General features: G+C 39.1%; 1 protein-coding gene across 1 annotated transcript in view; it reads left to right on the forward strand.

Moving 5' to 3' along the window:
- The first annotated feature begins 9,597 nt into the window (after positions 1-9,597).
- MMS22L (MMS22 like, DNA repair protein) overlaps positions 9,598-16,975 on the forward strand; it is a 73,526-nt gene continuing 66,148 nt past the window's right edge. Inside the window, exons 1-6 of the mRNA XM_015817740.2 lie at positions 9,598-9,782; positions 11,851-11,976; positions 12,419-12,471; positions 14,419-14,506; positions 14,585-14,759; positions 16,502-16,595. Coding sequence (XP_015673226.1) covers positions 9,604-9,782; positions 11,851-11,976; positions 12,419-12,471; positions 14,419-14,506; positions 14,585-14,759; positions 16,502-16,595 — 715 coding nt within the window. The 5' untranslated portion in view covers positions 9,598-9,603. The remainder of the gene's footprint in view (positions 9,783-11,850; positions 11,977-12,418; positions 12,472-14,418; positions 14,507-14,584; positions 14,760-16,501; positions 16,596-16,975) is intronic.

The following is a 16,975-nucleotide window of genomic DNA, read 5'->3' on the forward strand; positions in this document are numbered from 1 at the left end:
CACAGCTCTAAACAATCACACTTGTTTCATTCAGATAATATGGTAGGCCCAAGTAAACCATGTTACAGCTAACACAATAGATGGGACCAATCCAATTTGCCAGAAGGTTGTTCCATAAAATTGGGGTCCTAATTAAAATCACTGTCAGCAGCCTATTGAGACAACTGTAGAGGATAAATCATGTCAGATAGGACAGGGAAGTCCTGCTAATACTTAGTCACCAAGGCATTCAGGGCTTTATAAATCAAAAAGAGCTATGTACACTTACTGACAACCAGTGCAGGCCTATAGCTTTCATGGTATATCCTCCTAACACTTAGTGACTGAACAGGCCATTGCATTTTATTTCTACGCAGACTTCCTATTTGCAATATGTGCATGTACTATATGTAGTATCACGGCATGTAATGCATGTAATGATGAAGCCATGAACTAATGTGAGATCCATGAATCCCGAGTAAGGCTACAAGTAGTACATCAGCCAGAACTAGGCAAAGGTCCTCCTGATTAGTTTCCCCATTCCCCATCCAGTAATAGTTTTGAATTCAAGAGGACCCTCAAGCAATAGTAGTTCATTGCAGTTTCCTGAAATGCAGTGGAAAAATACTAGACCTGCCATATTTATAAGGGTAGCTTTCCATTCGCCACAAGGAGGCCTATGATGTGAAGATGACATTGGGACTGTTGCAACTGACCAATGAGACCAAGTCTGATTGGCTTAGGGGTTTCATTCTTCTTCTAAGTTAAATATCAACTTGAACTTCAGACACAGCTGTAATTTTTTTAATACTGAATGCAAAGCTTTGCAAAAATTACTACTTGCCCATTGCAAGCCCTTCCCCCAAATACAATTCACAAATTGATGTTGCCATCTACTTCATAATCAAAAGAGGAAAGTAAGTCAGAGGCAACTTTCTGTGTTACTGTCATGCTAGAACAGGCATGTTAAACTCACATCACGTGACATCGTGCATGACGTTGCGAGTTTAACATGCCTGTTCTAGCATGACAGTGACATCGCGCGACGTATCACAACTTTTTCCCCATTGCCGGCAATGGGGTGGGTGCGGTTTCATGACGCATCCGGCCCGCGGGCCAGCAGTTTGACATGCCTGTGCTAGAAGGTGAGGTCTATTCCATTCTTTTTGCTTCAGATTTTGTAAGATTTAAACCAGGTGTCTGCAAAATATATATATATATATATTCCTTTGCTTTTTGTTAGTTTGTTTTATCTATCACTACTATTTTTCAGTATTAGAACTTTTATCTGTGAATATCCAAGTCCTGCCTTGTGGAAAACTAATTACTGAACCACTGAGAGCTTCATAATGTCCTGCATTAAAGTCCTGAGCATCATACATAATGCATAGGAAGCCTTCGCTGCACTCTGATTACAGCATACTGTCATTAAGTGAGCAAATTAAAGATGTGAATAATTCACTGGCTGGGCTTATTGTCAGTGCTGCATTGTGAAATTAGAATTTCTAATAAGTACTGCAATTTTTAACCCAATTAACACAGAGAACATCTTGAGTCTGATTAGTGCAATAAAATTTATTACCTTATTCCTTGGCTGCAAAACAGCCAGGCTAAATACTGTTTTTAATTATCTAGCATTTGCAGCTTCTTATTCTAAAGTCATAGTTAAAAAACACTGTTATTTTAAACACAATTTCTAATATTTGAACTGCAATCAAAACATACCTTCTATAATACATCCAAATACAGCATTATCCATAGCATATCCAGCCATTTAAGGAAAAGGTGGTTTTGGTACGTATACAGTAAGGCTTGGCATCCAATTTTTGCACCAAGCATGATGTCACAAAACCAGCTAACTTGACTGCTTCGTTTTGTTTGAAAAGCTGAGAAGAATCCGTGACAAAGTATTGTTTACCAATCAGGCATTCCTAATGCAAATTAAGTACAGGGATCCGTGAAGCATACCTAAGGCATCCTTGATGCCGCTTTCTCTTAGCATTAAGGCTGAAAAAGAAAACATTTTCAAACCCAACAAGAACACTGAAACAGTTTGCTTACCTCTGATCTCTGCCTTCTAGGGAAGATCCCAAGATCCCGACCACCACCAACATCTTCTTTTCTACTAAATCCAACTCCAGCACACTGCTCCTTAGCAGACACACTGGATCTGCTGGCTTGAAGAGAATGTATCAGCTGGAATGCAGCATTTCTGTCAATATGTTCTCTCCCCCCCCCCCCGGTGATTTTTTTTTTTTTAATGTCAAAGAGCAACAAAAGTTCAACGCATCCATTGCACCGCTGGCTGTTGCTAATCCACTATGGATTCTGTTGTCTAGATTCATCATCCAGAGGAACTTTAAAAAACTGAGCTGGAGAAGGGGGTAAAAGGAAGCACTAGCTACAGTTAAGATCTTTATCAGGACATTTCCTTTCCGCTCCCCGATTATGCCTGAAGCAATTACCTGGAATCTTTGTTTGGGAGATGTTTTGGCTTCGTCATGCAGAAAGAGAGAGAGAGAGAAAGAGGGAGGGAGGGAAGGAGAGACAGAGAGAGAGAGAGAGAGAAAGAGAGAGAGAGAGAGAGAGAGAGAGAGAGAGAGAGAGAGAGAGAGAGAGAGAGAGAGAGAGAGAGAGAGAGAGAGAGAGAGAGAGAGAGAGAGAGAAGGAGAAGAAAGGTGGAATAAAAATCAGACCGACATGGGGGGGGGAGAGAAAGAAGCTGTCAGTGCAGAAAAATCTGCATATGGTAATCAGTTATCCTGAGTACAGATTTATTTAACCATGGCAACTTAAAAACTGAAAAAGAAGAAAGAGAGATAGATTGCCTTACACTCTTAAGAGCAAAAGCATCTACTTAACTGTAAAAAAAGGTTTTCTGAGTTGCGCAACTTATTTTACTTGCTGTTGTGGCAAGAGGAAAGTTAACTTCATTATTAGGATAAAAGTTTTCTTCAGCGTTCCTTGTAAATCAGTGCGCCAGAAGACAGAATTAGTATTTTGAAAACTTTCAAGATAAAAGGATTCAGGATCAAATAATCAGTTCTGCTCACTGGAAATTGGAAAGTTTTGGATCATTCACAGCACAATGGTAAACGAGAGGTACAAAGGGAGTGCAAGTGACAAACTATTTCTCACATAAATTAGACATGCAGGGGGAGGGTATTGCTTTTTTCTGGTTCTTTTTGAACACTTTTTAAAAACTTTTTTTTAACAGTTTTTACTTCCACTGAAAGCAATGGAAAATAAACAATTGAGAGAATATAAAGAATCGAGGGAATCCACTGGTGTAGCAATGGGACTTTAGAGTCTCGACAACTTTCTGAAGTACACTGTTCCATTCCTCATTCCTGGAAGATGTGCTCTAGAACATTTAGGTCATCCAAGCAGTAACAATACTCCCATCAAAATCAGCAGAGCTCAGAATATTTTATTGTGCTATTTGGCTTTGTGCAGTGTACTAAAGCGTGCTTTATCTAAAGATGGTCTTATTAAATTAAATCAGTTGCCTTGCACTACACATTGTGCCAGAGGTCTTCCAACTTTTTACTCTGTTTCCCCCAAAATAAGACCTATCCCAAAAATAAGCCCTAGCTTATTTTTTACAGCTTGATTTTTACATGTGTGCCTAATATAAGCCTACCCCCAAATAAACCCTAGTTTTGGGGTGAGGTGCATGCATAAAAATCTTATCCCGCACCTGCTTACCTTAGAACCACTATAGCCAGGCTTCCCACGCCCTAACACCTGTCATGCCACTGCCCAAATTCTGTGGCCACTTGCAGCTGCACACCATGTGGCGCATCACGCCAGTGCCGCTGTTCACGGCAGGAGGCACGTGGCTCATCACACCAATGCCACCACTCGTGGCAGGTTGCGTGACTTGTCGCACCGATCGCTCCTGTGTCACCACTCGTGGCAGGCCATGCGTCACATTGCACCAGTGCCATTGCCACTGCGCAATGTGCCACGTGGCCTCCTGCCATGAGCGTCGGCACCGGCCTGATGGGCATGAGCCACACATTGTGGTGGCATTGGCGCAATACACGTGTGCCCGCAAACAGCGGCAGAAGAACTCGGGCAACGGTGCAACAGGTGTTGGAGTGTGGGATGCCTGGCTACGGCAGTCCTAAGGTAAGTGGGTAAGACATCCCCTGAAAATAAGACCTGGTACATCTTTTGGAGGCAAAAAAATATAAGACCGTGTCTCATTTTCAGGGAAAAACGGTAGATTGTGGAACCAATTAGTTATCAAACCCAAATTCCTAGAAGCCATAATGAAGAGACAAGGCTCTATTCAGTGGTGGGATTCAAATATGTGAAAAACCAGTTCTCTGTGTGGATGCCGCTTCTGGAAGTCCATTTTGGGCCTGGGCAACAAAAAAATAGCTACCGGTTCTGCCAAACTGGTGCGAACTGGCTGAGTCCCACCACTGGCTCTATTGATAGCAAACTGGCTTGCTTTGAGCGAACTTTCTGTTAAAATCTTAGTCTGTCAAAGAGCCCCATCAAGTTCTCAGAACAGTTTGAAAAGACATACATTATGCTGCAAACCAAGATTGTGTTTATAAACCCCAATAAATTAAAATCAAATAATCCACATTAAGGCTTGTAGCAAAGTGCATGAATGCAATCTCTTAACCAGGAGTCTCCAACCCCCGGGCTGTGGCCCACTACCGGGCCTTGAGTTTGCCCGCCATTCGTGCGGAATCTTCCTATCTCGGTCCCCAAGTTGGGGAACTCTGTCTTCAACCTACCTTATTAATTGCAGCTTGAGAGTTTACATAAGTTTTTACCAGTTTTTCATGAGAGCTAGCTGCTTCCATCTGTTGATATGCTTATATTGGCAAACTGCTTACTTGAAAAAGATTACTTAGCTAGATGAAATATGAGACTGAATACTCATATGGCAAAATAATTCCTATGCACAGGCTTGCTCAGAAGAATTTTTTTACCAATTAAGTATGGATTAAATGAAGGTTTGGGGAACTTTTCCTTCTCTATATTTAAATGCATGACAGCTCTAAGCCTCAACAATAATTATGTTGGCTAGAGCTGCTGCAAGTTATAGTTTTGCAACCTCTGGTGAACTACTTGTTCCTCACCCGTGGATACAGTGCCCATCTATAACATGTTACTTTAAAAAATTGAAAGGACAACTACTTGTTGATTGCACACAATACTATGAAATATTGTTTGGTATTGTTTTAAAACCATGTAGATATTTGGAGGGCCTGCAATGCATCACTGGTTCTTGAATGTTGCTCCAATGTAGCCCTCAAGTAAATGGGACCTGGATAATACCTTTTATATTTTTTCAGTAAGATATAGTTTTAATCCCATTTGGTATGGCAAAAGAGAAGTAGACAAAATTAAGTCTAAAAGACAAAAACTCCTTTTCGTGATCCTGTAATCCCTTAATTCGGGGTAGAATCGGGATGACTAGATGGAGCTGAGTGTTTGCTAGTTGGATACCCTTCCTGACACCACACAGAGTTTGCAGCAGATATTTTTTTTGTACCCTAGGATTCTAAAAGTCAAAGGGCTCAAGAAAAACAGGCTTGGGTTCAATAAAGCAAAGACAAGCAAAAAAGACTCAGTACATCATTTGCTTCAACCTCCCTGAATAAATCTAATTTGCTATATTCACCAATAAGCCATGGTTCAAACCATGGGTTTCCACAACCTAACTTTCCTGGTTGACTTCACACATCCATATTGATTCTCAATCATATTTTAGCCTAGTGTATTGTACAAACACAGACACTCAGCACTGAAAGTTGTAAACCATGGTACAATATACAGCTGAAATTAACAGCTGGACTCATATGAAGCCAAGCTAAAAGCAAACGAACTTCATTATCTGCTGTTATGCTTTGGGAACTCATTCACTGTATCTGGAATTCAATCACTCCATCTCCATCAGCGAATGCAGGGACTTGTACAACTACATGACCAAGCTATGCATCTTTTACGTCATAATTTTCTACAGAGAGCATGAACCTACACTAGGGTCAGCTCAGCATTCATACAGGTAGTCCTCGACTTACAACAGTTTGTTTAGTGACTGTTCAAAGTACAATAGCACTGAAAAAATTGACTTATGACCATTTTTCACACTTATGACCGTTGCAGCATTCCCATGGTCACATAATTTGCATTCAGATGCTTGACAACTGGTTCCTAGTTATGACAGTTGCCGTGTCCCGAGGTCATGTGATCATAGTTTGCTATCTTCTGACCAGCAAAGTCAATGGGGAAACCAGATTCACTCAACAACCGTGTTACTAATTTTATAACTGCAGTGATTCTCTTAATACATGTAGCAAGGAAAGTCATAAAATGGGGCAAAGCTCACCTAACAAGTTTCTCACTTATCAACATAAATTCTGGGCTCAGTTGTGGTCGTAAGTCGAGGACTGCCTATACTCCGAAGCATTAATCCTACCTATGATTTCCACTTTGAGCAAACAGTGTAAAGCTGGATAAACTTAGTCCCGTGTTCGTATAAATGAACGGTGATCTGAACTAACCCAACTTGCACTTTCTACTAACAAAGCAAACCGGCTGGGATCGCACCAAACACCGTCTGACTGCAATTCTCTCTAGTGTGAAACCGAGAAATCCCTTCTTTGCAGAAACCTCGTGGAACCCCCGGAAATTAACTGATCAGCGGAGGGAGGCGCAACTCTAGAAACCACTCAGTTTCAAAAGTAACCCAGCGGGTCACGCGACTCTTCACCCGCGACCGCCTCCGCTTGGAAACTCCCACAGGCGGAAGACGCCCCTGAAGCCAGAAAAGGGGAAAAGCTTCTATGGGAAGCTCCCGTGTCCAGTTAGAACAGGGGTAGTCAACCTTGGCTCTTTTATGACTCGTGGACTTCAACTCCCAGAATTCCTGAGCCAGCTGGCTCAGGAATTCTGGGAGTTGAAGTCCACGAGTCATAAAAGAGCCAAGGTTGACTACCCCTGAGTTAGAACGTGATACGTCATAATCCCCTCTTCCTCTGAGCACGCGCAGTAACCTAGTGCCGGTGCTGCGCGGGAATTACGGAGCGGCGGCGGCGGATATGCGGCTGCAGTTTATTCCGCGGAAGAAAGTGCGATAGTTTGCGAAAGGATCGGCGCTTTGCAGCATACGCCGCTGTCGCATTGCCCTGTGCGAAGGTTAGAGGAAGGGCGCTTTTGTCCCAGGTACGTTTGTTTTGCATGTCGGACTTCTAAAGCGAGTTTCGGGATTTGTCCACCGCAGCGATTATTGCAGCACCGATGCTCGCTTGTTCCTTTACGGAGTGGGTAGGTATTTGCCTTTCAGTTGTCGTGGACTACAAGTTCTGTGACTCCCGATTCACACGAGGGAATAATGACTAGTGATGACGGGAGTGGGGATCCTGTGCATCGGTATATGCATTGGGTTGGACAAAAGTGTAATAGGCTGTCTCCATCTTTTGGGAAGGTCCAGCCTTCTGGCAGTTTCCACTTTTCAAAAAGCTCAGATTAACAATCAGATTCACCGAAATACATTTCCTAGAAATCGCTGTATGGAGTAAGGAGTACTTCTTTATAGATATGATGAATAGAATCATGGCTCAAAATATAGCATCTGTTATCTGAAACTCAAGATTAATCTCTGAATATATACAAGGAAAAAAATTACCTTGCTTTGAACTTCATTACCCACACGTTCTTGCAACAGCTATGCTGACCGGAAATTTAGAGAGCGCTTCACAGTAGTACTGAAAATCACTCACTAAAGTTTTTTAAATAGATGTCATTTTTAACCTAACAGTCCATTTTCTTAAATAATAAAAGGCCTTATAAGTGTTCACTGTTAGCAGTGAATTTTGAATTATCTTACAATCGACCCAATTTAATGCTAATTTAAGAAGGTATTTTTAATAAAATATCTGGAAGAATATACTTTTCTGATCAAATATTTGTTTTGGTACAGAGACACTGGTACAAACGGTTTGTGATCTGTCAAATATAACTGTTAGTACATATAATAGTAGTCTGGCTCTTGGGTTCAGAACTGACAGCTGAGCTGAAATCCTGTGTCAGTGAAGGTGGGCAGCTACATCTATGAATCTGAAATTTCTAGTTGTTAAAAGGCACACACAGGTTTTCAGTATCATAGAGACACTGCCTGGAAAGATTCCAGAATGAGGCCCATTAGTTAAGAGTATATCAGTTTGAAGCCTATGTAAATATTTTTGTTCTGATTAAAATTAATTGGGAAAAGAAATATGAACAGACACTTGAAACAAAAGCAAGGGTATTCCACTGCCCCTTATCCCTTTCATGCTGGGATTTCATTTAAACTGATGATGTGGAACTGGTGGAAGATTTGTCTTTTAATTCCATTTGCAAGTTCCCTTAGAATTGCTGTCTCTCTAAAAATAATGCCACTTCTTCTATATGTACATCCCTACTTGAAAATATTTATAGGACTATTACTACTGCTTTTTGTAGTTTGTTCAAATTTACAAAAGCAGAAACATGACAATCTATTATTTATGCATTTATTGAAGTTATTTGAAATTTCCTGTCAATCAAGGGATTTTATAAGAAAGAATAAAAATAGACCATACATTTTAAAAATTCATAAGAAATTAATTGGTAATAATCCCAAGAACAGAGGAAAATGTACCAGCAAGATTAAATTTGTGATGAACAAATTTGAGAAAGGTGAAAGACACTCTTAGGGACACAAAAGATAGTAAGGTGGAAAGCTGACAAAACTGATCCAGGAGAGAGCTTCTCAACTTGAGGAACCACTGAGGAAGCCCACTTTTTTGTAGGTGTTATCATAATCTTTGATAATGGAGACATTCCAGGAGCTCCTCCCCAGAATGTGATATCTACCTCAGTAACATAATGTAAATAAATACTGAATTATGGCATTATGAAGAACTTGCATCTGTTGCACTCGCTGATCTAGTTCATACATAGTATTAAGGGTTGGTTTGTTGAATCATAGTTGATTTAAGGTAAAATTAGCTGGGCTCTAACTTTATTCATTTATGACAGAAAGTCAGGATATAAACTGAATAAAAATCGCACTAATCCCAAAGGAAAAACAAAGCTGCACAATGGCATAGCAAAATACGTAAACTTTGTGAATTGATGCTATACTGATTAATTAAAAAGGAAACAAATGCTTTCAGTCTCATTGCTATGTAAAAAGAAAAGAAGGAAACACGTAAGAGCTCAGCATCTATCTTATAATTATTATGACTACAGTTTTGGTTTTCCCCAGCATAATGCCATCGAGATGCAATATGTTGAACTATAATCTGCATTACTCAGCTAACTTGATAATGGGTTGTGAATGATGAGATTTTACTGCCATACATCAGGAAAACAACTGTACATATTAATCTACAGCTAATTTAATATGTTTCAGCCTACACAATAAATTTAGTTGATAGTTTTGGGATTCTGATGTACTCAGATGCTCAGCTGATCTGAAAACTTATTGCGTCTTGACATATTTCTAAGTCCTTGTGGGAAATCTATCACATTCTGCTTTAATAGGTAAGATTTAGTTCTGATAATTCAGAAAAACAAACATGGAAAAATGTATGCTGCATGTTTTTATTTTTCCAGGGAGAAGCATGAACAATGGATGATGACTCCAGCATTCACTCCGTGCCTTCTTCGCTTACTGAGAGCTTAGAGGCCGCAATGGAAATAGAAGGACAGTACTCCAGAGTTCTTTCTTTCTCCTGTGTCTCTGACCTTAAAAATGAAGGAAAAAGCTTTTCTCCTGATTCTTATTTAGCAAGTGGTTCTCTTAAGAGGTATGTAAGACCTTAAATGCTGCTCATGGGACTTTTATTTTGAACATACTATTAGACAAGCTGGATTTTACTAAGAATGTTCCAGTATCATAATTACTTGGAATAGTATTAAAATCCCTGGTGTGTGAGTATGTGCAGAACTGAGAATTTGGAATGTTTAATTAGCTTCTTCTAACAGCTGCTGTGTGCCACTATGATCCCATTAGTGTTTTCGGCTTTTGTTTGAATAGATCTTGGGGATAATTTTTTATATTACTGTTATGGTATGAATATCTCTAAAAGATTTCTTCTGCTTAGTTTGGGCTCTATGTTAAATAAATAATATATTTATAATGCTGATTCTGTGGTCAGTACTAGTGATTCAAAGAATTATAACACACAGGCCCTAAATTAGTTTTCCTGTAGGTGATTTATATGGTTGGTCTCTGTATATGCTGCCAGTCGCTTGATAATGAGATGGGCAGCATATACATTTAATAAATATATGTTGCTTTTGGAATCCCATGATAAGAGGGACAAAGTTCTGTAGCAAAAACACTGTATATTGAAATATAGAATATAGATATCATGCCTTAGACAGACTTCCCTAACCTGGTGCCTTTACAGGTTGTCCTCGACTTACAACAGTTCATTTAGTGACCGTTCAAAGTTACAACAACACTGGAAAAAGTGACTTATGACTTTTTCATACTTATGACTGTCACAGCATCCCCATGGACCAAATTCGGGCACTTGGCAACTGACTCATATTTATGACCGTTGCCATGTCCTGGGGTCACATGATCATCTTTGGAGACCTCCTCACACGCAAAGTCAATGTGGAAGCCAGATTCATTTAACAACCATGTTAATAACTGCAGTGAGCCTCTTAACAAATGTGGCAAGAAAAGTTGTAAAATGGGGCAAAATTCACTTAACAAATGTTTCACTTAGCAACAGAAATATTGGACTCAGTTGTGATAGTAAGTCTAGGACTACCTGTATATTAGTGATTCTCAAGCAGGTCTGTGGTGGTCCATGAGGTGGTCTTAAACCTTCCCATGTTCATTGCCAATTAGCTGGCTGGAGCTCACTCACTTCTTTAGCCCTTGCTTCTTCAAATTAGCTGACCATCAGGCCCTTCAGTGTCATATGGCCCTCCAAGATAATGTCATATATCTTGCATTTCATTTAAGCGATTCTTTTCTATGGGGCTAACAAAGTAGTGGTACCCAATTAGATATTTTTCGTATCAGTAACTGGAAGCCATGAGACTACACTGCTAGCAGGAAAAGGGAGGAGAGTACAACATTTTCCCCATTCCCAACTCATATGCTTTCTTCAAAGGGGTAGGCCAGTTGCTGTTTGTGCTTTTCTGGATTACAGGGGTACTTTTGTTTATATTTGTGTACTTACGTTGGGCTATTGTGATTGATTTTATGAAAATGAATCACGACCGAAAGCTAGTTTATTGAAGTATAGAAGTGATAATATACTAGCAAGAAATGAGAATGACTGTAAAATACAGAAAATAACCAAAATGCCTCAAATATACTTATCAACTGTGCAGTCAGGTGTGCTAGGCTGGAGAATTGGGATCTCCCATAACCAATCCAGAAAAAAATACTGTGGGACGGACATATGACATGATCTGGAAATCAGATTTCCTGAACTGGAGATCTACTTCCTGAGATCTCTAATGCATTTCATGTTAAGAAAGTTGATTATACAATGCTGCAAAGCTAAACATTTATGGGGTACGTGAAGTAATTTAAGCAGCAAATAAGTAGTTACATTTGGATTAGATTTTTTTTATATGGTACACAATTTAGTTTTAAAGGGCCTTCTAAAATGGAGTGAATGCGAACACATACAGCAATGGAAGTATAACCATTACCTTGGTCACTAATGAGCAAGGCTATGATGTATTAATAAAATATAAATTGAATGGATGCGTGCAACCTTCCAGTTGGGTGGATATTGAAATTAGTTGTAAGATGCAGTCCCGCTCACCTGGAGGGTGCCCACTTAAAGAATGCCTATGGATGTTGCTCAAGGAACTATAAACAATGTTAACTTTGTTTCTTAGGATTTTATTGGAACTGGATCCCTTTCCAATTGATTATGAAAAGGACATTGTGGAATTATTTGATTTTCAATGGGTTACTGAAATTGCTTTAGTTGAATCTTGTACACTTCTCTTTGGATTATTGAGGTATGATTTTTATTATTATTATTATTATTCCTGGAATATATTGTGGTTATTATGTGGCTCCATATTTCTTAAAATGTAGACTTTTCTATTCTAGCTATTCTGTTCTGAGGATGTTCACTAAGTATATTATTACAATGTTTTGTTATTGAACTTTAATGGAAGTTCAAGCTGTTTATAAAGAAAACCCCTAGTAAAGACTGAAGAGTCCATCCTCTCTGAAGAGATGCTTTACCTAGGCTAGCAAGCTTGTTGGCATGGATGATTGGCAAAGGTAAATGTTTTTTTAAAAAAAGAAGTTTAACAGTATAATATATTTGCATATTCGTGGGCTGTATGTATGTATAGAGATTATGTATGTACAGAGACACATGTATGATTTGAATATGGTATTTGTGTATATGCTTTTGTTTCCAGTAACATCTTTTTCTTTTAATTCTGACAGACAATTTATATACAAATTAGAAAACCTTGTTCGGTCAAGTTCATCTGATTTTGGTAAATTTTAAAATATTTTTAGTTTATATGTGCCTTATAATAGTTTGTACAATAAAATTGTCTGTATGTGTCTATGTACACATAGATAAATACTTAGAGCCTATCCAAGACTGTCCTATATATACAGGTATATATGGATATACATATTTAATATCGTAATGCAGAGATCCCCAACCCTTGATCTGCAGACCAGTTCTGGGCTGTGGTCTATTGGGAACCAGGCCACACAAGCAGCAAGTGAGCACATGAAGCTTAATTTGCACATGCATGGGATCTAGGTTGCGCACACGAAACCACCCCCCACCGCTGCCACCAGTCTGTGGAGCCAGAAAGGTTGGGGACTGCTTGCATAGTAATTATTCCTGACTGTTAACGATTTAAAAAAACCTGTCAGATTCCATCCTATACGGATTCTGGAAACCCAACAAAATATTTGGATACGTATTTATTTTTCACTCTATCCTTACATGTGGGAGACACATTTTGACCCAGGAATTTTGAGTTGTTTTTAAGGAATTAGTTTTCTGAATATATATATTTTAGTTATGCTGTGTTTAGTTTATTTGCCATGTGTATGTGGGGGGGGGGGGAGCCTAATGCCTTAATGATTCTTCTAGAACAAAAAGACAGAAAGGGAAAACAAAAGAAATACTATCATCTTGATGCTGTGTGGTATACTTAACAAATTTCACATCCCTATTTTTTAAAAAAACAAAACAAAAACAAATCTTAAAAACAGTGCAGCAATCCAAATAATCTAACAGAAAATTTGACAGCTGGTTTGGTACTTTGTGTTTTCAATATCAAGCAATGTAACTAAAATATTAGTAATGTAAATACAATTATACTTTTTGCTTGATAGATAAAGATGTTGCCATTTTCTTAAAATGCATAGCATATTCTGAGCGGGCAGCCATAAAGCAGAAGCTCCATAAATGCCTTTAAAGAGACATACAACGTTGATAGGCTCTGAAATGAATATGAGATTAAGAAGCTGTGATGCTCCAGATGTTGCTGAATTAAAATTCCCATTAATCTTCTACCAACATGGCTAATAGTGAAAGATAAAGGAAACTGGGCAATGGGTTCCCAATCCTGATATAGAAATTATTTAAACAGCTCCATCAGTGTTATGTTGAAGATGTTCCCAATTATCATGTCTTATACACACATAGTAACAGTCCCAAATTAAGGTTAAGAATGAGTTCTGTTCTTTAACCCTGTCTTTAACTCAAATTTGTGTTTAAGTCAGAACTCAGACTTACAAATGGACTGTCTACTACTAAAAATGGCAGGTGGTATTATCCTTCCTCAAGCCAAGTGCTGAAGCTGTGCTTTGCTTTCAGGAACTGCTGAAAACCACTAAAAACAGGCTGTATATTAAAAACATGCAGCTTCAGTGGATCTTAAAAATAATACACGGCTTTAGTGCTTCATCACTTGAGGAAGGAGAATGCTATCTGCCATCTTTAGTAATAGGGAGTTGCTCTTAAGTCAGGCATTCTTAACCTGGGACTGCCTATTTGATGAAAAATATATACTAACATAGTGCACCATCTTGAAAGATTGAAAATTCAGCAACCAACAGAAAAATCCATTTGTATGTGTGGATCATACAGTGTTTAAGGAGCTGGCCTAGAAACCAGGAGATTGTGAGTTCTAGTCCTGCCTTGGGAATGAAAAACTCCTTAAGCCCAACTCACAGAGTTGTTATTGTGAGGAAAACAGGAGGAGGAAGGAATATTCTGTACGTTCACCATCTTGAGTTACTTATAAAGTTATAAATTGTTAAACTGGTGTGAATAATTCAACTTGGGGGCAGGGGCTCCCCTTAATATACAATTATAATAATATGTATTGTTGTTTATCCTTAATACGAAGATCAAGTAAAGTTGGGCAGTGCACATGCTCCCTAAAACTACATCCTTAATTTCTGATTTATTTCAGGTCAAGCTGCAAACCTTCACTTAGAAGCACAGAATATAAGACAAAAATGTGTTGAGTTCCTGCAATATGTGAAAGTTTTCATCTTCAGGTGAGATGCCGATTCTTGTTTCATCTATTCTGTATATTTTTATGTTGTACAATCCTATGTCTCCCTGAATTTCTTCAGGTATCTGGAGCCACATGAAACAGAAGATGAGCTGTTCCATCCATATGAGAAACAAGAAGCACAACTCCCTTCCTTGATTGTTGAAGAACTCTATTCTTTGACACTGCATATTGGCCACTTACATGACCTCCCTGCTTGCATTTTAGAAGGAAACACCATTCTGCCTCAAGCAAAGGTTGTCTATCTTTTTCTTCCTTATAAGCAATATTATCAGAACATGAGGATCATGCAAAAAAAATAATACAGAATATATTATTTGTAAATGTTGGGACATTGATGAGAAGCCATAGGGGAATGCTATAAGATATGGCACAAAGTCAGTACCATTATTAAGTGATGACTTAAGAAGTGATATTACTAGGGCTCATCCCTTGGCGTAGATATGGAAGAGCTCTAATTTGTGGGCCAGCCCCCAGGAGGTTTCTCATCTAGCCTGTTGAATTTCATACACAGGTCCTGGTCTTTCTTCCCCATTAATTCTGAATTTGGGGAAGATTTTATCTCGTATGCATGTGTGTGAGATACTGTACATTAGGATGTCTGCCTTCTAAAATATATTTGCCTTTAGGAATGCGGGGGGGGGGGAGTAATGTCTCTGCACATTATTTTCATTCAGTTCTCAAAGTCCCAGCCCAAGTTCAGTTTGCCTTTGTTTTCTTCTCCATTATTTTAGGAAATTTTTCAGAAGTTTCTCTGTGGCTAGTAAGATGGAGAATCCTACTTCCATAGGACACTGTACTTGACCTGTATAAAAGTACTTAGTATCCTCACCCTTTCCATGAATTCAGAAGTGTTGAATTGCCCATCATTATTTCCCAAAACAATTTGTTCTTGTAGCACAGACATGTCAAACTCGCAACATCACGTGACGTTGCACAACGTATCAGGGCGGTTTTGCCATTGCTGGCAATGGGGTGGGCGTGGCTTCCGGATGACGCGTCCAGCCCGCGGGCTGGCAGTTTGACACCCCTGTTGTAGCATATTAAATCATTACTATTGAATAGATAGGAAATTCAGAATATTTTAGTTTAAATGTATGCTGAGATAAAAATGAAAAACGTTCCTGGAGATAAAAAGATAAAAATATATTACATATAAAGAGAATTCTCATTTAGCAACTGCCTTGTTTTTAGTGACTACAGTCAGTGGTGGGATTTAGCTAGTTGCACCGGTTCAGTAGAACCAGTAGGTAATTTTTTGTTGACTTCGGCGAACCGGCTGATGCCCTAAGCCCTTTTTCACAAGGCCCAGAACGGACTGCCGGAAGTGCATGTATGCCACTTCCAGAAGTCCATTCTGAGCCTCGGAGGCCTGGGCGTCCATGTACTTCTGGTGGACTATACTGGGTCTGGGATGCCTCCCCGACTCAGAACGGACTCCTGGAAGTGGCATCCACACTGGTTATTCAGGTATTTGAATCCCACCACTGACTACAGTGATAATGGTGTTGAAACTAACTTTGCGACCAGTTTTTGTATTTATGACCTTCACATTTGTAAAGCAAAGGAAACTGAAGTAAGATTGTAAGCATAGTTGCAGTTTCACTTCAGGACCTCTTTGCTTAACTACCAAGTTGCCAGTCCCAGTTGTCCCTAAATGAGGACTACATGTAGTGATGCTATAATTTTTAAATGACTGGATACCTATTTGCAATAGTAATAGCATGATCTTATAGTTTTTTTAATTAAAGAATTGTCTTTTCTCTGTTGAGTCATGATACATACAACCCTTTAAAAAGTGACGATATTTGGCATCATTTGAGTAATATTACATCTTTCCTACTACATTAATTATCAGTTTCCAGCACATGGAGGGCCAGTTCATTTAAAAATCTTTATATGTCACAGTTTATTCTGCATATATACGGTAAATTAAAATATAACGTACAGTATTTTTCTTGGATATTTTTTAATGTAGTTATTTCCTCCATCGTGGCACTTGCTGCATCTGTGCATAGACATTCACTGGTCAGTGTTAGAAATCCTCCATCTTCTTGGTGAAAAGATGCAAAGTGAGTCTCCTGGCTTATATCTTTTGTGTTATTTGTATGTTGGGATTTGGAAGGATAAATACTACTTTCTGTAGTCTTCAGAAAGAAGTTTATTTAATACTATTTTTCATAGTATTAAATACACTTCTTTCTGAATTCTGCAGATCCCACTAGTCCTTAGCCAAGGTTCCAACCGATCCAAGCCACTCCTGAATTGGTCCCTCCCAGCCCCGAACCTTGGTAAGATAAGAGACTGCCTTCTTTTCATCTCACCTATCTGCCTACCTCTCCCCATCTCTTCCTTTTGGGCCACCTTACACTCTACCACATCTGCCATTGCTGACCTGGCCAACACAATCTGCATTCCAAAACCCTCACCAGTAGGCTACACACAATTTGGA

The sequence above is a fragment of the Protobothrops mucrosquamatus genome, unplaced genomic scaffold (assembly GCF_001527695.2).
Source record: "Protobothrops mucrosquamatus isolate PMUCROS unplaced genomic scaffold, P.Mucros_1.0 scaffold632, whole genome shotgun sequence".
Taxonomy (NCBI): domain Eukaryota; kingdom Metazoa; phylum Chordata; class Lepidosauria; order Squamata; family Viperidae; genus Protobothrops; species Protobothrops mucrosquamatus.